The sequence below is a fragment of the Salvelinus alpinus genome, chromosome 2 (assembly GCF_045679555.1).
Source record: "Salvelinus alpinus chromosome 2, SLU_Salpinus.1, whole genome shotgun sequence".
Classification (NCBI taxonomy): Eukaryota; Metazoa; Chordata; class Actinopteri; order Salmoniformes; family Salmonidae; genus Salvelinus; species Salvelinus alpinus.
The window spans coordinates 77,984,023-78,011,234 of record NC_092087.1 but is presented as its reverse complement, the minus strand read 5'-3'; the positions used below and the strand labels follow the sequence as shown (position 1 = coordinate 78,011,234).

Genomic DNA, 27,212 nt, shown 5'->3' with positions numbered 1-27,212 from the left:
GATCTCTAGACCCCACCCCCTTATAGATATACAGATCTCTAGACCCCACCCCCTTATAGATATACAGATCTCTAGACCCCACCCCCTTATAGATATACAGATCTCTAGACCCCACCCCCTTATAGATATACAGATCTCTAGACCCCACCCCCTTATAGATATACAGATCTCTAGACCCCACCCCCTTATAGATATACAGATATTTAGACCCCACCCCCTTATAGATATACAGATCTCTAGACCCCACCCCCTTATAGATATACAGATCTCTAGACCCCACCCCCTTATAGATATACAGATCTCTAGACCCCACCCCCTTATAGATATACAGATCTCTAGACCCCACCCCCTTATAGATACACAGATCTCCAGACCCCACCCCCTTATAGATATACAGATCTCTAGACCCCACCCCCTTATAGATATACAGATCTCTAGACCCCACCCCCTTATAGATATACAGATCTCTAGACCCCACCCCCTTATAGATATACAGATTTCTAGACCCCACCCCCTTATAGATATACAGATCTCTAGACCCCACCCCCGTATAGATATACAGATCTCTAGACCCCACCCCCTTATAGATATACAGATCTCTAGACCCCACCCCCTTATAGATATACAGATCTCTAGACCCCACCCCCTTATAGATATACAGATATTTAGACCCCACCCCCTTATAGATATACAGATCTCTAGACCCCACCCCCTTATAGATATACAGATCTCTAGACCCCACCCCCTTATAGATATACAGATCTCTAGACCCCACCCCCTTATAGATACACAGATCTCCAGACCCCACCCCCTTATAGATATACAGCTCTCCAGACCCCACCCCCTTATAGATATACAGATCTCTAGACCCCACCCCCTTATAGATATACAGATCTCTAGACCCCACCCCCTTATAGATACACAGATCTCCAGACCCCACCCCCTTATAGATATACAGCTCTCCAGACCCCACCCCCTTATAGATATACAGATCTCTAGACCCCACCCCCTTATAGATATACAGATCTCTAGACCCCACCCCCTTATAGATATACAGATCTCTAGACCCCACCCCCTTATAGATATACAGATCTCTAGACCCCACCCCCTTATAGATATACAGATCTCTAGACCCCACCCCCTTATAGATATACAGATATTTAGACCCCACCCCCTTATAGATATACAGATCTCTAGACCCCACCCCCTTATAGATATACAGATCTCTAGACCCCACCCCCTTATAGATACACAGATCTCCAGAACCCACCCCATTATAGATATACAGCTCTCCAGACCCCACCCCCTTATAGATATACAGATCTCCAGACCCCACCCCCTTATAGATATACAGATCTCTAGACCCCACCCCTAATACTATAGTCACTGAGAAAGAAAGAGAGAGAGATGGGAGAGAATCTTATTGACCCCAATTGCAGAGACCACTTTCAGCAAGACAACCTAGCAGCAGTAGTAGAATTGAACCCACTTTGATCTGAGAACTAGTGATAAGATCCAGAGAGCTCTTGACATTTATTATCATGGCCTGCAACAGTTCAGCTCTATCTCTCTCTCTCTCATCACTGTTTTCCACACTCTGTCTCACTCTCTCTCTTGCTTTATTTATTTTGTGTGTCTTCATGCCACAGTCATTCCATGCCCATGTGATCGAGCCAGTTCTGTTTCAAACAGGGCAAACACACACAAGTGTAAAGAGCGTACACACGCACACACACGCACACACACACACTAGTTGTTTCAAACGGCCCGCCCCCTCGCCTTATAGAAGAACGTTGTGAGGATAACAAAATGGTCTCCAGGCCTCCGGTCTGAGAATTCCTCTTCTCCCTCTGAGATACGAGCCTGCCAGCTACTGTAGTCCCTGTTGAGTTTCACTTTCCAAAGGAATAAATACATCCCCCACTCCCTCTTTCTGTCTCTCTCTTTTCCGCCATCCCGCTCTCTTCTCTCTCTCTTCTCTCTCTCTTCTCTGAGGATTGGCCTGGTCCGCAGCCAAAGCAGCCCTATCATGTAAAGGTCATTTGGACTCTTACAGCTCTCCCCTTCACATTTCACTAGAATAGCTTAAGAATTGTACATTTAAATTGGTATACATTTGATATAGATTATGTTATACTATTCATTTTCATTTCCTAGTATAACAACAGGGATGGATTGTTTTAAGTATATAGAGCTTGTCCAAGTGCTAGAAGAGCTGTACATTCTATTATTCTATTGACTTCCTGTTACGTGAAGATGTGTCAGACCAGCTTCAGGTATATCTGATTCATAGATGACCCCTTCTCCCAGTTAGAATGTGTCTACAAACTGCTAAGAGGTTAGTCTGTAATAGAGTTGTAGTGTGAGACTGAGACCGTGTTTAGGCTCCATAGGAGGAGGGGAAAAGGAGGGGGGTTGCTAAGATGGCCGCCGTCCAAATAGAAAGTCCCTCAGAGGCCACGCTGCTATAAAGAGACCAATGAAAGAGAGGGAGAGAGGGATAAAGAGAGAGGGCGAGAGATAGGGCGAGAGAGGGATAGAGAGAGACTGGAGAAGGGGTGAGGGAGAAAGGGGGAGAGGGATAGACTGAGGGAAAGGAGTGAGGGAGTGAGGGCGAGAGAGGGATAGAGAGAGACTGGAGAAGGGGTGAGGGAGAGGCTTGACATCAGTAGCTGGGATGGAGCTATAGGCATAGACGTTGTCTGGGTTAGTTTATTTCCTGTTGGCAGGGTGTGGATGCCAGGTGTGACTGTTGTCTGTTTATTCTGGTAGTCAGTCTGGTCTAGTGAGCCCACTTTCTCACACACACACACACACACACACACACACACACACACACACACACACACACACACACACACACACACACACACACACACACACACACACACACACACACACACACACACACACACACACACACCTACACACACACACACACCTCCATACACTGGAGAGATAGAGGGTGACAGACAGACACATTCACAGATGCAAGTCCCCTTGCAGTCTACCAACCAGCTTGCCTGTTTCCAGTGCCAAATCGCCAAGGCCACAGAATCTCAGAAGACACCGTCACACACACACACACACAATGACTAATGTCTATAAGGGATTTAGCGGTGGGATTTAACTCTCCCAGGCTTCATACTACTGGGCCGAACCACACAGCAATGATAGGCTATGATTGATTACACATTCCCAACAAGCATTACCAACAGGAAAGTGTGTGTGTGTGTGTGTGTGTGTGTGTGTGTGTGTGTGTGTGTGTGTGTGTGTGTGTGTGTGTGTGTGTGTGTGTGTGTGTGTGTGTGTGTGTGTGTGTGTGTGTGTGTGTGTGTCTGACTGTCACGCTTCAGTGTGTGTGTGCATATGCATGTGTGTGTGTGTAATACATGTCTGCATTTGTGTGTGTGTGTTCAAGCTGTGCTTACTGTAGATAGACAGAAAATACAGAAGAGATGTTTTGTATGAACAGGACCAGATGTTGCAGCCTTGGATGATTCTGTTCATTTAGATACACAAGTAGCATTAGACTCCCTGTAGTACAAACCACAGGGGGAAATCATGTGACGTCCACTCTCTAACTCTCTCTAATCACCACACTGATAAACACACTAATAAATCACATGCATTTACATCTATAGTAAACCCCTAGAGAAAATAATGTGACGTCCACTCTCTAACACTCTGTAATGACCACACTGAAACCAATCTGGCATCAGATGAATTAACAGATTTATTCAAACCAGTAAATAGGGATTCAGTCTAGTGTGTTGGATTACATCAGTTACTCTATTCAGTCTAATGTGTTGGATTACATCAGTTACTCTATTCAGTCTAATGTGTTGGATTACATCAGTTACTCTATTCAGTCTAATGTGTTGGATTACATCAGTTACTCTATTCAGTCTAATGTGTTGGATTACATCAGTTACTCTATTCAGTCTAATGTGTTGGATTACATCAGTTACTCTATTCAGTCTAATGTGTTGGATTACATCAGTTACTCTATTCAGTCTAGTGTGTTGGATTACATCAGTTACTCTATTCAGTCTAATGTGTTGGATTACATCAGTTACTCTATTCAGTCTAATGTGTTGGATTACATCAGTTACTCTATTCTGTCTAGTTTGTGTCACTTTTGTGTTTCTTGTCTTTTCTAAATGTGTTATATGAATTGTGTCTGGAGTGGGATTACATGGACCCAACTAACTCTCCTCCCTCTGCCTACCTCTCCCTCTGTCCCTTCTCACGCTCTCACTCTTCCCCCTCTCCTCCCCCTCTCTCTCAGGGAGTCCCCGTGCCTCAGCGTCAGCTCTCCACTTCCCCTCCTCCTCCATCATCCAGCAGTCCAGTCCCTACTTCACTCACCCCACCATCCGCTACCACCACCACCAGGACCCGCTCAAGGAGTTTGTCCAGTTCGTCTGCGCCGACGGCTCGGGGCAGTCCGGGGGACAGGTGAGAGGTCAGGGAGGGTTGGAGGACGGGGTGGAGGGGACATGGGACACACACAGACTGTTAGGGTTTCACTTCACACAAACGGACTAAGACCCTTGCACTTCCACACAATCCGTTGTACTGGATTGCGCCCCTATAGAAAAACGGTGGAATATTCAGCCATTTTATTTGCTGCTCTGCTGGGATTCTACCACTAGACCAGGACACAAACCCTTCTTATTGTCCACAATCTCAGATCCCAGATCTATATTTTTCCCTCCCTTTTTAAGTTCTGTATGTCCCAGTCTAACTCCCACATTCTGTCTGTCTTCCTGCTTTAGTGTCCTCCAGTATTTATTTCCATTGTCGTCATGGTTTCTGTGTGTTTGTGTGAGACTGACTGGTGTCTAGCTGGTGCTTCCATCAGCCATATGTGTGTGTGTCCCTGTCCTGGGTGGTGTGTGTGCTGAGCGCTCACCCTGTCCTGTGTGGTGTGTGTGCTGAGTGCTCACCCTGTCCTGTGTGGTGTCTGCCGTCTCTGCAGCCTAACGGAGGTGGTCACAGCCAGAGCAAAATGCCAGGCTCCTTCCTGCTGCCCCCGCCGCCCCCAGTGGCGCGCCCCGTGCCCCTCCCCATGCCCGATTCTAAACCAATCAACACACCCCCCGACGGCGGCGGACTCAGCTCGCCCGCATCTCCGTGTAAGTGACCCCCCCGCTCTCGCCCCCACCTCCAACCACTTCGCCCCTCAGATCCCCTGAAATATCTAGAGATATCAAATCCTAAATTAAAATGAGTACATGTAGGTTAACTCTAGGTAGAGAAACCCCACTCCCCAACCAAGGGTAGTTGGTTAGAGTCCCAAACCCAGTCACCACCTCCTCACTCCTGACCAGAGGAGGCTGGTGGGAGGAGTTAAAGGAATGGATTAATGGAACAGAGCCAAAACACTGTTGATTCCATCCTTCCTCCAACCAGCCTCCTCTGATTTGAGCGCCCTGCAGTCCTCACTGTCCCCTCCCTGGAGCAGTACTCTATCCACTCCTGTAGAGCAGACTGCCACGCCTATGCCAGAGATCCCTATCAATCTCCCTCTCTCTCTCTCTCTCTATTTCCACCTAACTTTCCTATTTCTTTCTCTCTTTTCCTCTCTCTCTCCCTCTCTCGCTGTGTTTCCTGCTAGCACCACAGGAGGCAGTGTAGCTAGGTTTTCTCCCTTCTTCTTGTTGAAGTGTTTGTAGTAGTAGGGGGGGACCAGTGCCCTGTATTCTGTCCTATAGAGTAGGTCCTAGTGTCTGGCTACCTGCTATCTTTTAATCAACCCAGACTATGCATGGTCTGTCTATGACAACAGAAGACTAAATTGACCCCTCTCTCATTTCTTGTTTTTCTTTGCTTAATTTGATATACTCATTTATTTCCTTTCTTTTTTTCCTTTCATTCTTGTTTTTCTTTGTTAAGGGAACAAAATTAGGGCAGTTGGCGTGGACTCCATAAAACATCACGATGCCCCACTTTACCCATGATGCCCCACTTTACCCACAATTCCCTTGCTTCCTTCCACATTAAATCTCACAACAATAAAACAAAATTGAGAACAAAATAAAAAACAACTTGAAAATCACATACATAAACAATAAATATCAATCATTATTAAACATATACCGCTAGGCCTAATTAGGGAAATGGGGGGGAGAAAGGAGTGTCGCTCGTGGGGGTGTGCGTGCTTTACCTCCGTTGGCTGGCTTGGTTCCTCTAGGCAGGCAGGGCGAGGTGCGTTGAGAGAGTCGGGCCGAGGGAGAGGCACACCGAGAGAGAGGGGGCACTGGACGGAGCTGCTTTGGTCACTTCCTGTTATTTTTCTTTGTCTCTTTCGTCGTCCTGTCCTTCCTACTTTCCCACCCCACTTTTATCGTTTATCGCCTATCTGTATCACTTTATTTATATAATATACTTTTATATAAATAAATCTACACCTCTTCTCTCCCTCCTCCACCTCCTTGTCTTTATTTATCTTATTCATTTTGTTCCCAGTTTTCACCACACACACACACACACACACACACACACACATGAATTCCTACAAACTCCTCCAACCTCCCCCCTCACTCGGTCAGAATGGCAGTGTCATTCAGCTGCCTATCATTGGAGTCCAGTAAGCACAACAACTGCCCTAAATTTGGTCCCCTTCTCTGGTCTTGAGTACCTTCACCAGAGTAACAGGAGCTCCTTATCAACAGAATGGAGCATTGGCCAGCACAAAAATTATGATTATTTCCTATTGGTTCCACCCATAGAGCTTATTCCCTATTGGTTCCCCCCCATAGAGCTTATTTCCTATTAGTTCCCCCCTATAGAGCTTATTTCCTATTGGTTCCCCCCTATAGAGCTTATTTCCTATTAGTTCCCCCCTATAGAGCTTATTTCCTATTGGTTCCCCCCTATAGAGCTTATTTCCTATTAGTTCCCCCCTATAGAGCTTATTTCCTATTAGTTCCCCCCTATAGAGCTTATTTCCTATTGGTTCCACCCATAGAGCTTATTCCCTATTGGTTCCCCCCCATAGAGCTTATTTCCTATTAGTTCCCCCCTATAGAGCTTATTTCCTATTGGTTCCCCCCTATAGAGCTTATTTCCTATTAGTTCCCCCCTATAGAGCTTATTTCCTATTGGTTCCCCCCTATAGAGCTTATTTCCTATTGGTTCCCCCCTATAGAGCTTATTTCCTATTGGTTCCCCCTATAGATCCAGATCCAGACACAGGGCCCTGGGCTGCAAGGTGTATCTGGGACTAACAGGAGGAGGCTCAGCCCAGTTTACTTCACTTCCCCACAGTAACTAACCCTCGTAAAGAGCTCCCATCTATCCCTGTCTGACCCTCATAAAGGGCTTCCATTTTTCCCAGTCTATCTAGGAGACTTTGGGACTACAGTTTATATGCAGTATTATCAATGATCAAGACTGATCAATTATCAATATAGTCTTATTAATTCTAGCTTATTCTAAACATCATTTCCCAGAATCCAGTAATAACACAGTAACATGCACATATTGTACAATTGTGTGTGTGTGCGTGTGCGTGTGTGTGTGAGTGCGCGCGTATGCGTGTGGCTATGTCTGTCTGTGTGTGTGTGTGGGTTTGAATATGTGTGGGTTTGAATATGTGTGTGTGTGAATATGTGTGTGTGAATGTGTGTGTGCGCATGCATGTGTGTGTGACTATGTGTTTGACTGTGCATGTGTGTGTGTGACGGTGTGTGTATCTCTCTCTCTCTGTAGCATACTCCACGCCAGGCTCCACAGCTCCCAACAGGTTTGTCAGCATCGGAGCACGGGACAACTTTCTGAACATCCCCCAGCAGTCTCAGGTAGCTACCACCTCTCTCCGCTTCCACACACTATCTCACATTTTCTGCCAAACAATTGTAAACACGACAAAACACAACAATCAGACATGTTTTTTTAAATGACTAGTTTTCAGTATTGGTTTGCAGTCTTTGCGACAGTAAACTTGTGGTCTTACCCGGAGGACACACAGAAATCTGCACATCATCAACATTAACTTCAGGGGTGTACATGTATACTGTAGATGGCTGAGGTTTTGGCGTATCAGACTCCATCCTCAGAGTACAGTCCACTTGTGGTGTCTCCCTGGCTGTCTGTGTTGTGCCACTGGGCTGCAGTGTGTTGGGTTGTCCTCCATTACCTACACTACTTTTCTCATTAGGGTCTAACCGCACCTGCCTGCAGACCACTCAGCTATCCCTCCCACAGACACACATGGAAACAATCTGCATTCCTCCTATTCTGTTCTCTCGCTCTCTGTGTCTTCTCTCTCTCTCTCTGTGTCTTCTCTCTCTCTCTTTGTGTCTTCTTTCTCTCTGTGTCTTTTCTCTCTGTGTCTTCTCTCTCTCTCTCTGCCCTCTCTCTCTCTCTGGGTCTTCTCTCTGTGTCTTTTCTCTCTGTGTCTTCTCTCTCTCTCTTTGTGTCTTCTTTCTCTCTGTGTCTTTTCTCTCTGTGTCTTCTCTCTCTGTCCTCTCTCTCTCTATGGGTCTTCTCTCTGTGTCTTCTCTCTCTCTCTGTCTTCTCTCTGGGTCTTCTCTCTCTCTCTCTGTCCTCTCTCTCTCTCTGGGTCTTCTCTCTGTGTCTTCTCTGTCTTTTCTCTCTGTGTGTCTTTTCTCTCTCTCTGGGTCTTCTCGCTCTCTCTGTCTTCTCTCTGGGTCTTCTCTCTCTCTCCCTGTCCTCTCTCTCTCTCTGTGTCTTCTCTCTCTCTGTCTTTTCTCTCTGTGTGTCTTTTCTCTCTCTCTGGGTCTTCTCGCTCTCTCTCTCTGGGTCTTCTCGCTCTCTCTGTCTTCTCTCTGGGTCTTCTTCTTTCTCCCTTCCTTTCCTCTACCTCCCCTCTCTCGCTTATCTCTTTCAACCCTCCCTTCTTCCCCCACACACTCCCTCATCCACAGATGTAACCCTGGCACAGAGGGAGTCGCCATACACACACACACACACACACACACACACACACACACACACACACACACACACACACACACACTCACACACCTTCAACTGACTTACTAGTGTAGTTTGAGAGCAGAGACATACACCGAGTATACAAAACATAAAGAACACCTGCTCTCTCCATGGCATAGACTGACCAGGTGAACCCAGGGGAAAGCTATGATCCCTTATTGATGTCACCTGTTAAAACCACTTCAATCAGTGTAGATGAAGGGGAGGAGACAGGTTAAAGAAGGATGTTCAAGCCTTGAAACATTTGACACATGGATTGTGTATGTGTGCCATTCAGCGGGTGAATGGGCAAGACAAGAGATTGAAGTGTCTTTGAACGGGGTATGGTACTGGGTGCCTGGCACAACGGTTTGTGTCATGAACTGGGAGGGTGCAACTCTGTATTAGGGTAGGTGTTCCTAATGTTTTTTACACTCGGTGTATAACTGGTCTGAGGAGCTCTCTGGTGGCTAAACACAAGTCATGCAGGGAGAGAAAGAGAGGGGGTTAAGAGAAAGAGAGTTAGTTCAAGCTCTGTGCTCCACAGGCGAAGTCACGTCCTGACTGTCTGGTTTCCCGTGGCAACCAGACATGATGTCATAGGCAGTTTAACTTAGCCTTGAAGGGGGTTAAGGAGAAGGGGGAGTGGTCAGTCCTGCCAGGGATTACATTGGGGGAGAGAGAGAAGAAAGAGGAAGTTGGGAGAGAAAAGAGGAGGAGTTAGAAGCCCAAAAGGATCCTGGGAAAGGGAAAAGGAGGAAGGAAAGAGAGGGGAAAAGGGGGAAGAGAAACTTTCTCTCCGGGGTCCTATAGGAATGTAACAGAATAGAGAGCAGAGCGTAGCTATAGGGCCGTCAGCGATTAGCTGCCTTTCCCTGGGTCTACTCTGGCCTGGCCTGTGGAATGTTGTCTGGAGCCTGAGCAGAGCTGCCACTTCACCAGACCTGGGTTCAAATACTATTTGAAATATTTTCAATTGTGCCAGGCAAGCTCAATCCAGCCTAGAAACAATTTCCCCAAAGTATTGGAACCCAGCTCCCAGAGTCAAATGCCAGCCCTATAACTCTGACCCTCTGTGAGTCTTATCAAACTGTGAAACCTGATTCTGGGAGTAGCTGCAGGGTCTACAGTAGCTGACTTCATGGTGTCATTTGAAACAGTAAAGAATGTCTTGTGAATCATGTTACATCTAAACTTTGTACTTATTGGAGACTTTGACGGTTGAAATACTACAACGTGAAAGTAGTACTTTTACGAACTGTCGTCTTGAAATGACTTACTTACATACTGTGTGAGGAATGATCAGCTTAAGGTTCCTAGGCATTGGGGTTTGATCGAGGCTCAGCTCAGTAAAGGGAAAAGTTGCTATGAAGGATGGCCCTCTAGTGGCTAGTTAATATTTTGCATGACAAAAAACTTTTAATCAATTATTTTCCTGAACCATTTATTTACTTATAAATGTGTAACTGTTGAACTTAGTGATGTTACCAAATGACAAAGATGAACCTGATGTTTCCTGTATTTTATTTCTCTTCTACAGTCTTGGTTCCTCTGACAAGGCCTCCGAATCAACCGCTAGAATTGTGTCATGAGAAAATTGGGAATGGAAAAACAACACAACACACAAAACAAACCAACACTGACTACAAACAAACTGCTGACACTAAAGTATTTTTGCTCACCAACCAACAACACAAAAACAGAAAATAACCCCCTAGAAGAATACCCATTTCCACCATTTGAACATTTGAACCGGAACAACCATCTCCCTATACAGAAGGCTGAAAAGAGATCGGTTGAAGTGGACAGACTCAGAACGAACGACAGAACGAGGAAGAAGAGGAGGAAGAAAGATGAGGAAATGTCACACACAAAACATGTCAGAAAGCAAACAAAAATATGCAACCTGACAACTGACCAATTTCGTTTTATTGTTGTTTTTATATTTTATTTTCACAATGAAACTCCATGCAATGGCTGGGAGATCCACCCACACACAACAGTGTAAAACAAAGACCACAAAAAACATAGTTGGCAGAATTTGGTAATTTGAGCTATAGCTATAAACATTGTCACCACCCAAAATAACCCATTCTGTAATCCTTCAGTCTCTCCTCCTGACGGTGCTTTATGTCCCTGCTCCCTCTCTCATCTGTCAACCAGCTGTCCAGGGTTGCCCCGGCAACACCCACAGCCTCACACAACCACATCCGACTGGCCTCACTGCCGCTTGATTTGCTCAGCCCTGAATCCCCTCCCTCCTCCCTTCTTCTGATTGGCCAAACACTAGGACACCATCCAATGGTGTGATACCATCTGCACTAGATGGCTGGTTTTAGCTTACCCTCTTGTGAAGAGCGATAGCCAATAGCATGAGCCGAGAGCGAACACAAAACAGACAGACAGACAGACATAACAGACAGTCAATCAGTCAGACATAACAGTCAGACAGACAGTCAGTCAGACATAACAGACATACAGTCAGTCAGTCAGACAGACGTACCAGATGGACAGACAGACATAAGAGACAGACAGTCAGACAGACAGACAGTGAGTCAGTCAGACAGACATAACAGACAGACAGACAGACAGACAGACAGACAGACAGACAGACAGACAGACAGACAGTCAGACAGTCAGACAGACAGACAGACAGACAGACAGTCATACAACACTATGCGCTCTTTCGTCCCCTCACCTATGCACTACTGAAACAAATAAGGGAGGAAACAGAGCGATACAGCAGGTCGCTGAAGGCAGTGTGTGTGGGGGGGCAATGGGCTGTGGCTCTGGCATCCTGGCACTCACACATACACGCACTCACGCAGACTCAAAGTACGTACACACACACACACACACACACACAGATCATTGTATCCAGAACCCACACGTCTGGCAGACACAACTATTCACTGACAATAACATTTTGTCTGTGTGTCCTTCACAGTAACATAATACATGCATAGGATCAACATCATCATGTAATAACTAGCTTTCTTTTTGTTTGTAGCCGTTTTCTTGCATTTCATTTTGTTTGCTGGATTGGTTTTGGTTTTGTCTCACTTGGATTTTTTTGCTTATGTTTGACCTTCTTCCCTAAGATTTTCTTCTTTCATCCGCTTTTTATTTTGCAGAAAAAATATCATCTTTGTTTGCAATAACAGACATCTCTGAAATCTCTCACAAACACCAGTACAGGAACATGCGACAACCCCTGCCTTTCTTCACCCTGTAACCACAGTCCATTCACAGTAGCGCCCAGAGGAACACACGCTGACACACCACCGTATCAAAATGCACACTACTAACACCGTCACCCCGATTCGAAACACAAAGGTGAGCCTTTATATATGAGTTTCTCCAAACTGCCTTTGATAATGGTTTTTCATTCATTTTGACATTTGTCATTTTTAATTTGAGATACCTTGTTTTTTTCTATCGTAAATGTGATTATTAAATTGTTATTGTATATTTTTTTTATCATGACACAATAATTCAAACAAAAAAAGCCAAACCTCACAAAATAACTGGACTGCCTAGCTGTTGGTTTCTTCCATGTGCAGGGATAGAATTGTCTGACAGTTTATAGTCAAATTAGCTCTATGTACTCAAATCATATATCACAACTATAACAATCTATGGAAGTGCCTCTGTACTCCCCTATCATGCAATTAGTTCAAATTCAGGTTGATGTTTTTGTTCACATATATGCTAAAGCTACAAAGAATGGTGATGTTTCTTCCTATATGGAAACCATTGGCTATAGGACAGAATCTTTGTAGAAGACCGCAAAATGTTATAAAGAGAGAGAGAGATCTTATACATATATATTTATGGTATATGCTCCTTTTTAAACTTGACTAAAATGAGCTTGTTGGCAGTTTAGTTATTTTCTGAACTCTTGAGCTAGCAGAATTCCATGATGGACAGCACCTCACTGTTACCATGACAATTCAATGAGCACCCACCCAACCTCCACATCTACAGTGCAGCATTCAAAAACGAAACAAAAATGTCCATGATGCAAAATAGATTAAACATGTCAAAATCGACAATAGAAAAATTGAAGAAAAAAAGTGTTTGTTTTTTGATGGAAAGTATTATTATTGAAAAAGATGTGTCGATTGAGCCACGTGCAATGCATTGGGTAGATTCATTGTGTTTTGTCTGTTAGAGATTTTTAAGAAAGCTAAGAAGAAAAGAGAAAAAAAATCTATTTGTTTCAAGTCCGATGTGCTCCTGGACTCTAAACTAACAGAGCCATATCCTAGTCTTTGTAAGTTGGGGGTATTTGTTTTTATTTTACTTTATTGTCTCTTTTTTAATGTTTAACGTGTAATCATTTGTTTATAAAAAATGTTTGGAGGGGCTGAAGGAAGATACATTTCTTACAAAACGTTAAAAAAAAATTTGAACATGAAATGAAAAACCGGTGAAATGAAAAACCGGCACTTTTACACACTATAAAGTACATTCAAACTATTACAAAATGAATGATAATGAACAAAATAATGACTACCTTTAGGAAACCGCATTTATTATTCCTCTTCTCTATTTCTATTCCTTCTCCTGTTTGTAATATTGAGTGGAGGGAGGGGTTCCTGTTCCTTCCTGTATTCCTCTAGTAGGTTGTGAAGCAAAAGGCATTTTGGTTCAACCTTTAGATAGGACGAGAGCTGTACTGTAGGCTTAACAATGCCCACAACTACTTCTTCTGATTTATCCCAGATTATTATACTCCTCTCTCCGAGTCTGAGCAAGGAAAAAAAGGAAAATGACAGCTTAGAATTTGTTTCATTTGAGGAGCCAGCCAGTCTGTCAGAACCATGACGTAACGATAGAAATACAGTAGGCCTATGCAAAGTGAGCTTCCCTCCACCCCTTCCTTCTCCACCCTCTCCCTCATTCCCCTGTAAATTCACCTTGACTAGTGCTTGTGCTGTAGTGTAGTTTCCCAGCAGTTAAAGGTTGTCCCTTAAAAGTGCCTTTTGTTCACAGACTCCATTTTGTAATCCAGATCGCTCCCCTTTCATTCTAAATAATTCACGGTAGAGGTGGAAGTGCCCCTAAGTGCAGATCTAGGATCAGTTTACTGTACCCCATATCCTGACCTGAACCATTAGGAGGGGATATGCAAAACTGACCTTAGATCAGTGCTTAGTAAGTAACTTCATCCTACCTCCACCTCTGAAAAATGATCCCCCTCCATTGTATCAACCTTCCCATAAATCCTTTCCCTTTTCAAAATCCGTATATATATAGTACAAAAGGAAACTGGTGTGAATTAGTTCTTTACTTTTTATTGATAAATGATGAAAAAAAATACTGAAAAGGCAAAAAAAACTTGTTCTCGTTCCCCCTTGCTCTCTGGCTTTTTTCTTCTTCCCTCCGTCTCCTGCTCTCCTCTCCTCTGTCTATCTGTTCTCTCGTAGACACTGGAGTAGTCTGTAACTGTGTCCTCTCTCTCCCTCCTTTCCCCTCCCTCCCTTCCGTTGATGGAAGGGTTTGTTGGAAAAAAAATGGCCGAAACTTTTTGTCTTGAGCAGAATGCAGTTAGCTCACGTTATTCTTGTCTGTATTGCCTCTTCTTCACATTGTATACCATTACCCATCCTCTTCAGCTTCTCCATTCAAACAGCTAATGTAAGTGAACAAATTACACCAATGGGCTTTTGGGGGTGTGCCTGCCCAGTGTAGGGTAGGACTGGGTGTTAGCGGTTATGGGGGTCTTAGGGGGTCAATAATGTTGGGGTAAAGGAGAAATTATAGGGGTACCTTGTTGGGGGGGGGGGGCTGCTGTTCTGCTGTGACAAGTTAAGAGTTTTTAATTTTTTAATTTATTTTGTTTTATTTTATGCCTTTATTTTTATTTTTGACTTAATTTGGATTTTTGCTTTCATAGTTCCTATCTATCAGGGTATGCCATCATTGAAACTCTATAAGAGAGTCTTGGACTGTAAATGAAATGCTACAAGCACCTTATAACTACTGGCTGAGAAAAGGGGGTTTGCAATACTACCAGCACACACACACACCTAGTCATGTATCAAATACTCTAAACTCTTGTATTATTATTGTGAGGTTTTATCTAGTGAAGCCAGCAGCAGTATTAGCCATTGGCAAAACACACACCACAACCCACCATATAGAGCCAGCATGATCCAGGCTTGAGGCATACTCTCAAGTGAAACGTAGTTTGAATGCCAGGCTCTAAAAACTCTGTTCCGTTTTGAGATTTGTTTTTGTTTAGTGGTGTCTAGACAGTACGCCCTTTGACCCCCGACCCTACGCCCTCAGAACAGAAGAGCCCCACTCATGCCTGTAGCTCTGTCTGAAATGGCACCCTATTCCCTACATAGTGCACTACTTTTTCACTATTCCCATAGGGCCCTGTTCAAAAGTAGTGCACTGTGTAGGGAATAGGGTGCCATTTTAAATGCATCCCATGTCTTTGTGTATAAGAAACACCCCCAGAGCTCTATAGGTGAAATGCATGTGTTAATTACAGTTTCTTTTCCATAAGAAGAAAAACACAGTTTGAGCAGAGCAGCACCTTGATTGAATAAAAGGATGTTCTTGACTGTAGCATCTTGACTGTGTTGTGTCTTTACTTATGATCATGACTGAGAATGGAAATGATGATAGTGGAACCTCATACCTACATTACAAGTTCAGGTAGTTTGATGTGGAAAGGTAGCCATACAGTGAAGGATGTTCTTGACTGTTGGATCTGTGTTGTCTTCATTATGATGACTGGAAATTAATATGATGAAGGGATATAACTATTGTTAGTCTTATTAGCAGTGGGGGGAAAAGTACCCAATTTCATACTTGAGTAAAAGTAAAGATACCTTAATAGAAAATGACTCAAAAGCCACACAGTAAAGTACTACTTGAGTAAAAGTCTATAAGTATTTGGTTTTAAATATACTTAAGTACCAAAAGTATACTGAACAAAAATATAAACGCAACAAGTGTTAGTCCCATGTTTCATGAACTGAAATAAAATATCCCAAAAATGTTCCATATGCACAAAAAGCTTTTCTCTCAAATTATGTGCACACATTTGTTTACATTGCTGTTAGTGAGCATGTATCCTTTCCCAACATAATCTATCCACCTGACAGCTGTGGCATTTCAAGAAGCTGATTAAACAGCATGATCATTACACAGGTGCACCTTGTGCTGGGGACATTAAAAGGCCAATCTAAAAATGTGCAGTTTTGAGGGAGTGTGCAATTGGCATGTTGACTGCAGGAATATCTACCAGACCTGATGCTATTCTCCAGTCATGTGAAATCCATAGATTAGGGCCTAATGAATTTATTTCAATTGAGTGAGTTCCTTCTATGAACTGTAACTCAGTAAAAATCTTTCAAATGTTTTGTTCAGTATAAATGTTATTGCAAAATTTTATTTAAGTATCAAAAGTAAAAGTTTAAATCTTTTCACATTCTTTATATTAAGCAAACCAGACAGCATGATTTTCTTTTGTTTTATGGATAACCAGAGGCACACTCCAAACACACTGACATTGTTTACAAACAAAGCATGTGTGTTTAGTGAGTCAGCCAGATCAGAGGCAGTAGGGATGACCAGGGATGTTCTCTTGATAAGTACTTGAATTGGACCATTTTCCTGTCCTGCTAAGCATTCGAAATGTAAAGAGTACTTTTGGGTGTCAGGGAAAATGTATGGAGTAAAAAATTGCATTATTTTCTTTAGGAATGTAGCGGAGTAAAATTTGTCAAAAATATACATAGTAGAGTACTGATAAACCCAAAAAACGACTTAAGTAGTACTTTAAAGTATTTTTACTTAATTACTTTACACTACTGCTTATTAGGCACATTTTCTCGTCCACCTACCCGCCATTCTTTCGAAGGGCAACTTCCGGATCTACCAACTTCCCATTAACTAGCTACGTCACTTCTGTGTATACAGTTTGTAAACAAAGCCAAAACAAAGATGGATTCATCAAAAGGTTTAATCTAAAAATATAGTCAGTTCGAATAACCAAATAGCACAAATTGTAATCGGTGTCATTTACAGTTCGCTGACTTAGGTATTGGTATAATTAGATACAGCATTTACATGTTGTTTCGAGCGATATTGACTTTTATTTCCAAGTTACACAGCGATTAGAATTGTTTTTCTGCATCGACGTCGGAGGGCTGCTGTTCATTCCTATTCGCTAGCTACCCAGCAGGCTAGCTAAAAATACAACTTATTTAGCAAGACACGTACAAATATTTGTTTTTGTTGCTTATCTTGCTGTGCTGTTAGCTAGCTGTCCTGTTCGTAGTGGGGGTTGTGTGTGCTGGTCCAGTTCAATGGGGAACTGTTTGTCTTCTCAAGGCGCCGACGATTTGTCTCTCCTCAACGAGTCCCAGGAAGCCAGTGTTCCAGGGGAGCCTCCACCGCCTTACCAGGTAAATTCAGGGGGAGATGGATCACATCTATACCGGGGATTCATTGATAACAATGTAAACTAACTGTTCACGTTAAGTTAACCTAGTAGTGTGTTGCATGGTCTGTGTTTTGTATCTTGTTGCTCATTTCGTATTCTGTCAGAAGTGTAGGGTTCACTAGTAAGCTATAACTGTCATGTGAGAATGTCTGGCATGGTTTAGCTTACTAACGCTTCTATAAAGGCTTTCTGTCCATTTCCCCACCAAGTCAATGGTATAAAATCTGACTGTCTGAGATCGTAGAGGATCCACATGTAATTTTGGGGGGGTCCAGAGACTCCCTGATGACTGTATCATGGGTTACCCTGTACCCCTCTCCCCACATGCCATACAGGAGCGTGTCCAGGCGCCAGTGTACCACCCCACCCCCAGTCAGACGTGCCTGGCCAGCCAGCTGACAGAGGAGGAGCAGGTCCGTATCGCCCAGCGGATTGGCCTCATCCACCACCTCCCCAGAGGCATCTTTGACCCCGGCTCTGAGCCCTCTGACAAGAAAGTCAAAGAGTGAGTATGTCTTTTACTGCCCTGTGACCAACCATATCATTTTTCTTCTAGCACAACCAATTTAGACACTAATTTACTAGCAATTTCCTATTTCTAGCCATATTATCTTGAGCCATGGCCCAGAAGGATATTAGTGGGTCCTCCCCTCATCCATTACCAAATGTATGTAAGTTAGCTGTAGGCCTCTCATTATTTGAAACCTGTACCAAATTTTGACTAAATGCTATCTATCATGTCGTGCGCCTCACTCTCTCCAGGTGTGCGATCTGCATGAATGACTTTGAGTACGGCGACCCCATCCGGTTCCTTCCCTGCCTACACATCTACCACGTGGACTGCATCGACACCTGGCTGATGAGGTCCTTCACCTGTCCTTCCTGTATGGAGCCTGTGGATGCCGCACTGCTCTCCTCCTATGAGACCAACTGAACTGGTCTCATAGGAGACCAGTTCACTCATCTGAGCAGTCTCTGGCTGGGTCCTGTTCATTAGGCCAAACAGAAGAAAACTGATTAAAACAGGGAGGGACTTGACCTGGACTTGTCTAATAAGTAATGCTTGTTAAAAACAATTCAATTGCAAAACTATTCACTATTTAATGTACTACTTTTCACCAGAGCCTTATAGACCCTGATCCAAAGTAGTGCATTAAATAGGGAATAGGGTGCACACAATCCTAGAAACTTCCCCTCTGTTAGAGGTGCCAAACGCCCTTATGACACATCACTTCTTTAACCCGGATGTTCTGTTCTAGTCACACAGCCCTGGGAGGAGAGATGGGTTGTCAAAATATATATATTTTTTAAATGTAACCTTTATTTAACTAGGTAAGTCAGTTACGAACAAATTCTTATTTACAATGACGGCCAAACTCGGACGACGCTGGGCCAATTGTGTGCCGCCCTATGGGACTCCCAATCACGGCTGGTTGTGATACAGTCTGGATTCGAACCAGGTTGTCTGTAGTGGCGCCTCTAGCACTGAGATGCAGTGTCTTAGATCACGGCGCCACTTGGAAGCTCCATATGTAGGGCGTGCCACACTGAGTGTGTTGAAAGTGGGGTGTTCTACTCTGTATTGGGGCTTTTGGAATTAGGAACGTCTGTCTCTTTCGCCTTTTCAGACTTGTTGCCAAATACATCTTAAGTGAAGTGAAGGATATAGATGGAGAACTTTAGAAGTCATGATGAGAGATATTATTGACAACTGATTTAACCTGTGGATGATCTAAGGGTGGTAGACTAGAGATTGGCCCATTAGTTTAGTTTATGTAGGCTGGTCTTGGATCTGTTAGTGCTGTCTTCTTGACAACAACTGATAAGACAGCACAGGAACTGGCAAGACGGCACAAACAGATCTATATCTTTGTTTATGTGGTTGGTTTATTTTAATTCCCTTTTTCAATCATCACCCTCCCCAGACTAAAATGTGCAATATGATGTGAGGAAGTGCTAGAATTGCTCCGTTCTGATTGGTCAAAAGAAGGTGACCCCCGACCTTAACACTGCTGTCTCGGCCAATTAGCTTTAAGACGGGTATGGCCTTGAATGTCTCTCAAAAAAGCACAGGGCTCTTGACTAGAATGCATTTTTTTTTCTAATTAAAGGGCACTCTTAGAGAAATAAAAAAGTTCACAAAGTAATGAGATATGAGAATAAACTTTGAGGTCTCCATCCCATGCCGGTCTAGTAGGTTGCCTCATGACTTACTACTGGCCTCATACCTTTATTGGAGATGTTACTACTGGCCTCATACCTTTATTGGAGATGTTACTACTGGCCTCATACCTTCATTGGAGATGTTACTACTGGCCTCATACCTTCATTGGAGATGTTACTACTGGCCTCATACCTTCATTGGAGATGTTGGATTTGTATGTATGTTGTTTTATAGGGTGGGTTGTTAGTCTGGTTCCAGATCTATTTGTGCTGTCTTGCCAAGGTGGCAAGCCTTACTAGGCTAGCTCTTAGTACCTTAAACTGCTTTTTCACCTTGGATCTTTTTCCTTACAAAGCTTTGCCTTGACTGTGTGCTCTCTAACTCTTATGAGATCATGGTTTGTTGTTGTTGTTCATTCTTATGTTTACTGTTAGTGAGTGACTTTTGTGTCCAAAATGGCACCCTAATCCCTATATAATGCACTACTTTTGAGCAAAGCACGATGCAGGAACTGGTCAAGAGTAGTGCACTATGTAGGGATTAGGGTGCCATTTTGGACGCTGCCAAAAATGCTGTGCCATTATCTATCCCCCCGAACTCTATGCACCTTGGGATCTCCTCTGGTACCGTGTAGGTCTGGGACTGTATTCACAAAGAGTCTTAGAGTAGGAGACCGTTTTGCCTTTTGGATCATAGTTATATGGACTCCTAGTCTTTGTGACTACAGGCCTTGAATCAGGACAGGAGGAAATATCTTGTTTGTTCTCCTTTTCCCTCTTCCTCTTTCTATTTCTCCTACTACTCTATTGTCTCTTTGAATAACTTTATGGTAGAAGTGTTTGACGAGAGAAAAAGAGAATGAATACGTGTCAAAAATATAATTGACACTGTTTTGGATACTGTGTGTGAAGGTTGTATCTAGAGGGTTTTCCAATGTTGTCAGAAAATGTGTTTGTGAATATAGATCTGTTTTTTGTATTGTAGTGATGATCTATTCTACATGATTGAATTCCAGAGACTTTTTTAACTGTTTTGTCGATTGATTATTGGACTAAAATGAATAGGAAACTATTATTGATTGACTGTGGTTTGATACTAACAAAGTAAGGACGAGTGAGAGAGGGTACAGACTCAAACTGAGGAGAATAGAATGGATAATCAATTGAACCCATTCCGAATGTAACTATCTGATCGTGGACATTACTGTGGTGAAGTCAAAACCAGGACCGTATTTGAAATGTACCCTCATCACCAACTCTCTTAAGGTGAAAGTGGGGAAAATATGACTGCTATTCAATTTATTCCTAGACCTATGCCCTTTTAGGTGAACGTGAGCCAACTCCTGTGAAGTACAATCATTTCTGATACTCGTGTCATTGTTTTAGTGCTCCTTGAAGCCGGAGATGGAGAGTGTGTCTACTAAAAGAAGAATATGATTAGTCAGAATGTTCCTGGCTGCTGTTTCTGGGGTTTGTAATGTGTGTGCAATGAGGGCTCAGCTTTTAGGAAAAACTACAATAAAAAGTGGATTCCAAATCTAAACTTCTTCATATATGGCTTCTTATTACCATTTTCTAATTTTGTCTCTGTTTCGTCATAGTTGTTACATTGTTTTTACAATTTGTAATAATGAATTGCAAGTGCACCATCTTTGGCATAACAGGTTAGCTAGATTGAGGTGTCTTATGATTCCAGTGTATATCCCACCCACAGGATGCTTTCACTATCATAGTCCACCCATCTATCATCAGCTACAGTGAGGTCATGAAGAAAGAAGACCCTATTTACATGTTTTTTTGCCTGCTAAGAATGGAAGAGAGATGACCTCAATGATGACACAGAGGTCTTCTGTCCCCTGTAGACAAGGACCACCTCAATGATGACACAGAGGTCTTCTGTCCCCTGTAGACAAGGACCACCTCAATGATAACACAGAGGTCTTCTGTCCCCTGTAGACAAGGAACACCTCAATGATGACACAGAGGTCTTCTGTCCGCTGTAGACAAGGACCACCTCAATGATGACACGGAGGTCTTCCGTCCCCTGTAGACAAGGACCACCTCAATGATAACACAGAGGTCTTCTGTCCGCTGTAGACAAGGAACACCTCAATGATAACACAGAGGTCTTCGGTCCCCTGTAGACATGTTAAGCAAACTTAACATGTGTAAATATTTGTATGAACATAACAAGATTCAACAACTGAGAAATAAACTGAACAAGTTCCACAGACATGTGACTAACAGAAATGGAATAATGTGTCCCTGAACAAAGGGGGGTCAAAAGTAACAGTCACTATCTGGTGTGGCCACCAGCTGCATTAAGTACTGCAGTGCATCTCCTCATGGATTGCACCAGATTTGCCAGTTCTTGTTGTGAGAAGTTACCCCACTCTCCCACCAAGGCATCTGCAAGTTCCCGGACATTTCTGTGGGGAATGGCCCTAGCCCTCACCCTCCGATCCAACAGGTCCCAGACATGCTCAATGGGATTGAGATCCGGGCTCTTCGCTGGCCATGGCAGAACACTGACATTCCTGTCTTGCAGGAAATCACGCACAGAACGAGCAGTATGGCTGGTGGCATTGTCATGCTGGAGGGTCATGTCAGGAGGAGCCTGCAGGAAGGGTACCACATGAGGGAGGAGGATGTCTTCCCTGTAACGCACAGCGTGTACCGATTCTGTGTAGGTGTTGTTACACGTGGTCTGCCACTGCGAGGACTATCAGCTGTCCGTCCTGCCTCCCTGTAGCGTTGTCTTAAGCGTCTCACAGTACGGACATTGCAATTTATTGCCCTGGCCACATCTGCAGTTTTCATGCCTCCTTGCAGCATGCCTAAGGCACGTTCACGCAGATGAGCAGGGACCCTGGGCATCTTTCTTTTGGTGTTTTTCAGAGTCAGTAGAAAGGCCTCTTTACTGTCCTAAGGTTTCATAACTGTGACCTTAATTGCCTACCATTTGTAAGCTGTTTTTTTTTTGTAAACTATTTTATTATTTCAGTTGCCTAATAGGTTGACACTGCCTATTTTATTATTTCAGTTGCCTAATAGGTTGACACTGCCTATTTTATTATTTCAGTTGCCTAATAGGTTGATACTGCCTATTTTATAATTTCAGTTGCCTAATAGGTTGACACTGCCTATTTTATTATTTCAGTTGCCTAATAGATTGATGCTGCCTATTTTATTATTTCAGTTGTCTAATAGTTTGATACTGCCTATTTTATTATTTCAGTTGCCTAATAGGTTGATACTGCCTATTTTATAATTTCAGTTGCCTAATAGGTTGATACTGCCTATTTCATTACATGTATTCTCTGCTTAACAGCAGGCTACTTTATTCCTAAAGGCTCATAATTCTAGATACACACATATTAGAATCATTAAATATGTGAATGTCCTCGATTATTTTTTTTCTTCATAATTCTAGATATTTTCAGACTCATTAAATACGTGAATGTCTTATATTTTGTCATCAAAAAGAAAGGAGGACCAAGGCACTCTTCATATAATTAATTAAAATGCCTTTATTAGTATGGCATGTTCAATAGAAACAAAGTTTTTTTTAAACCGACGCGTTTCCGCTGCATGGCCTTCGTCAGGGAGTACAAAAAAAATTAAAAAAGGAATACCATGTCCTCTTTTTAACAGCTTTTCCAATTAGCCCTAATTGGAAGAGGGAGTGGTTACAAAATTGATTGGACACACCTAGTAAGCAATACTATACACATTAAAAGGTGAAATACTGTAGCTATGTTATCATAAACATACAACTCCAAGCTAGAAGTATCAGGACACTTAGAAAGGTAGTTCTAACCTTAAATATGACTGGGAGAAGTGTCAAGAATAAGAAAGCAATATAACCTCTACAAATACTCAATCCTGCCACTTCCACTCTGCCAGATCGTAATCTCCATAAATTTTGCCGCTTTGACTCTGGTTCCTGTCTCCTGTTCCACATTTCACTACCCTGTTCTGGATTCAACTCATCATCACTCCCTTGGATTCCCCTCCGGACCTGTTTGCCCTGTCCCAACCCAGCTCACTCCAACCTCAGCCTCCACATCGGGTTTCCTACAACTCATCCAAGCTTCCCTGGATCTGCACCTCATCTCTCCCTGTGATACAATAAATATATTGGTTCATTCATCCCTGTTTCCTGGTCTGAGTCTGCTCTTGGGTTCTCCTGTGCTGCTGCGCTTAACATTTGACAATGCCCCTCTAGCAATGTAATAGGCTCTCTATGGGTTTACTGCGGCCCACATGGCACATTCAATTGTATGATGACTAAAACGTTGCTTGACATTGAGCGCCATCAAGTGACGTCACTGTGTAAAACACCTTAATATTCATTTATGAAGACAAATCGCTTCATAACCTATATCTGGCGTTGTGGCATACACATCTCTCTGTTTTTTTTATTATTATTTCCGTGATACATTTCTAGGTTCTCTTCACTTTAGAATAGGTTGTAGTGAACATGCATTTCCAGTGCATCCACACATACTGGCTTCTGTCATGCCTTGATGAGCAGGTAAGAACATTTCCTAGATTAAAAAAAAAACTTTTAATTATGTAGACCTACATAGGAAGTGATAAATAATAGGTAAAACGTGGCCCGTCATATCCCTTATAAGTTTGTATGAGTTCAAATGAATGGCCAGTTAGCTCTCTGCTCACTGGTTCCAGAGCTAATGGTGGCCTGTCTTATAGAGAAAGCTCATCAGAGAGTTCCTGACTCTTCAGGGGCAGGCTGCACTGTCAACCTACATCACTGTCAATCACACGAGGGGATGGATCCTCTTCAATGTTGAGAAAGCCTTCCTGAAAAAGGGAGAGAGACCTCAAGGTCCACAGGCAGTCAACCTGTCCAACACTTTCCTGTTTAGCTAATAATGAAGCTAAATACATGGCCAAAACACGATAAGTCTCTTTGCTGAATATATGACACAAAGTGACTGATATGCATTCTGTGTTTCATTTGTAGATTTCAGGAAGAGAGAGGGGAGAAACCCCTACCTCATTGAGCTGGTAAGAAATATACTTCACTTTATAACTAGCGAGATGTGAAAGATCCATAATAGCCTGATCAAAATGACGTTGTCAAGTGTGTCAGGTGTTCAAAATGAGTTATAAATGCTTTCATTCGTATTAACATTTGCCACTGCTAATATGCAACTCAGTATTCCACTACATTCAAACTCACAGACAGACATTGAAGGTGAGGAGTCGGCACAGGCTCATTAACATTAAGCAGGACATTTGGAGAGAGCTCAATGTGGAGCGATGCCCGTCTCTCCGGTCTACTGGAATGGAACCGGCTTCTCTTATCCCTGTTTGTGACTATTTTCAGTGTAATACTGTAGTAATAGAGGCATGCTGTGTGTTTCATAAGGAATACATGCTATGCATTCAGAAAGTATTCATACCCCTTGACTTATTCCACATTGTGTTGTGTTAAAGCCCGAAATTCTAAATGGATTAAATTGTTGTTTTTTTACACACAATAATCTACACACAATACTCCATAATGACGAAGTCAAAACAGGATTGTAGACATTTTTGCAAAGTGATTGAAAATGTAATATATAAATATCTTATTATAGACTGCTGTTTTAACCTCATAAGAGGAGCATTTAGAGATCACATGGAAAAGAGAGAAATACATGTTAATTGTGGAGCAGCAGCAGCTCTTCATTGACAACGCAGAGAAACATGCCAAACCTGAGATCAGGTCAGAGGAGATGCTCCAGGTGGAGATTCCACAGGAAGTCAGGGAGGTCGTGGAGAGCCTGGTGGACATGGTGGCATAAAGAGACAGCACAAGGGACATCGTCCAAAGAGCCCTCACTGAAATCGGGACTAAGGTGACGAGCTGCCTCCAAGACCTTCCCGAAGCAGGTCGTGGTGCTCAGTTAAACCATCAGGACATTATCTCCCAGGTAATTTTTCAAGTGAATTACAAACCCTTTCGGAACTGACTTTCTCTGAAGGTCACCCCTCTTTTGAAGGATGCAGAAGCTCTCCTATGGTCCTTGTTATGGGTCCAGGTCACGGGGGGCAGCTGGTCAACACTCTTCAGCAGTCCACAGATCACTTGGAGGTGGTGAAGAGGGTTAAACCAAGGCCTTATACCTTTCAATAAATGATGTTATGATAAACGGTAAGGTCTCCTCAGGAGACCTCTCTGTGTTGTTAACACCTGCTTTGAGTGTTGTGACCTTCAGACACTATCAGAAGGTGTCTACGTTCAGACTCCTCTTGTCTGGATCCCACCATGGTTATCTGGTTTTCTGAGAACACAAGGCTGCCACAGACCTGATGAAACCAGCCCCCTGTTAGAAGATGCTTACACTCGTTCACCTTGTTATGACTCTATACTTGTGATTAAAGGTCAAGTTTCGGTCCAACCCACAAGATGGTTACTGCTGTCAGGGGAGGTTAGATTTATTAAAATGTTGCTGCCAGGGAAACTCACGCAAGGAGGACTGGGAGAGGATATATGAGTTACAGGATGTCTTAGACATTTTGCAGAACTTGGGGGGAAACTATCATATACTGTTATATTGTACTCCGTACCAACTTCTGCCTACAAATTGTATTACTACAGGAGTATTTTAAACAGAGTCTGTGTTTCCTTTCCATTACTAATGTATGTTTGATAATTATATAGACCTGATCATTTGTTGAAGAAATTGACCAACAGTGGCCACGGACATCATGGAGAACCTGGAGGAGATACTAGGCCCCAGAACGGTGCTGGCGAGAGCACTTGGACTGGGATCAAAGATCTTCAACCTCTATGAGGTTTGCCTTGTAGCTCTGTGGATAGCTAAGAGTGTACCTGATCGGTTTGCTGCTAACAAGGAGGGACTTATTACCCAGAGTATGATGGAGAAGCATGCTCTAAGTTCTGGAGCCCATCCTACAACAGAACTATCTACAGCTGGTATATGAGGCTGAGGCTAGAGAAGCACCTCTTTCTGATGCCACCAGCACCACATTCCAGACCATCAAAGAAGATGACCAGCCTTCTCAGTCTTCAAGGACTGCGCTGGACAGGAAGTGGGGCATGACAAACCAAAGAAGATGACCAGCCTTCTCAGTCTTCGAGGACTGCGCTGGACAGGAAGTGGAGCATGACAAACCAAAGAAGATGACCAGTCTTCTCAGTCTCTGAGGACTGCGTTGGACAGGAAGTGGAGCATGACAAACCAAAGAAGATGAGGAGGATTCGCAACATCTTCAGAAGGAAATGTAATGAAGGGGCTTCTAAAGCCTCCTAAAGCCTATTACCACCACAAGACTCGTATATTAGAAGAGAATTCTAACAGCCTGACATTGTTATTTCATTTGTCTGTTATTATTTGGGAAATAGGGGCCATTTGGGCCTTGGCATTTCTGATTAGAAACCCCACAAGACTCCTACTAGAACGGAACTGTAACAGCCTGATATTTGTATTTTTTGTTCCTATTTTATTGTTGTTTTCTTCATTTTAAAGTATATTAATGTAACTTTTTTTATGCACACTGATTGAGATAAAACGACATGTTCAATCTATATTGTTACTCTGTGGTTGGATGTTGACAGAAGAAAGGATTTTAAATCATGTAGACGATGAAGAAATGA

At 43.1% G+C, this 27,212-nt stretch overlaps 2 protein-coding genes and 1 long non-coding RNA gene across 24 annotated transcripts in view; 2 read left to right on the top strand and 1 right to left on the bottom strand.

Annotated features, from left to right (window-relative positions):
* Window positions 1-13,134, top strand: part of nfixa (nuclear factor I/Xa) — a 163,759-nt gene extending 150,625 nt beyond the window's left edge. For 12 of the 22 annotated variants that reach the window (XM_071389422.1, XM_071389417.1, XM_071389418.1 and 9 more), the window contains 4 exons: window positions 4,292-4,461; window positions 4,985-5,141; window positions 7,720-7,808; window positions 10,487-13,134. In XM_071389422.1, the coding sequence (XP_071245523.1) occupies window positions 4,292-4,461; window positions 4,985-5,141; window positions 7,720-7,808; window positions 10,487-10,501 (431 nt within the window). In that variant the 3' untranslated portion in view covers window positions 10,502-13,134. Of the gene's footprint in view, window positions 1-4,291; window positions 4,469-4,984; window positions 5,142-7,719; window positions 7,809-10,486 lie in introns of all 22 variants that reach the window. The other 10 variants (XM_071389432.1, XM_071389431.1, XM_071389430.1 and 7 more) reach the window with 4 other exon arrangements.
* A 1,640-nt stretch (window positions 13,135-14,774) lies between these two features.
* Window positions 14,775-15,531, bottom strand: LOC139567853 (uncharacterized). The gene is made up of 2 exons (XR_011673473.1): window positions 15,375-15,531; window positions 14,775-15,265 (listed from the first exon to the last, which is right to left on the bottom strand). It is a non-coding gene; the product is annotated as an uncharacterized lncRNA (long non-coding RNA).
* Window positions 15,532-16,889: 1,358 nt separating this feature from the next.
* On the top strand, window positions 16,890-19,576 carry rnf11a (ring finger protein 11a). The gene is made up of 3 exons (XM_071389433.1): window positions 16,890-17,378; window positions 17,752-17,921; window positions 18,179-19,576. Exons 1-3 carry the CDS (start codon window positions 17,280-17,282, stop codon window positions 18,348-18,350), a joined length of 441 nt encoding a protein of 146 aa, XP_071245534.1. The 5' UTR covers window positions 16,890-17,279; the 3' UTR covers window positions 18,351-19,576.
* The last annotated feature ends 7,636 nt before the right edge of the window (window positions 19,577-27,212 follow it).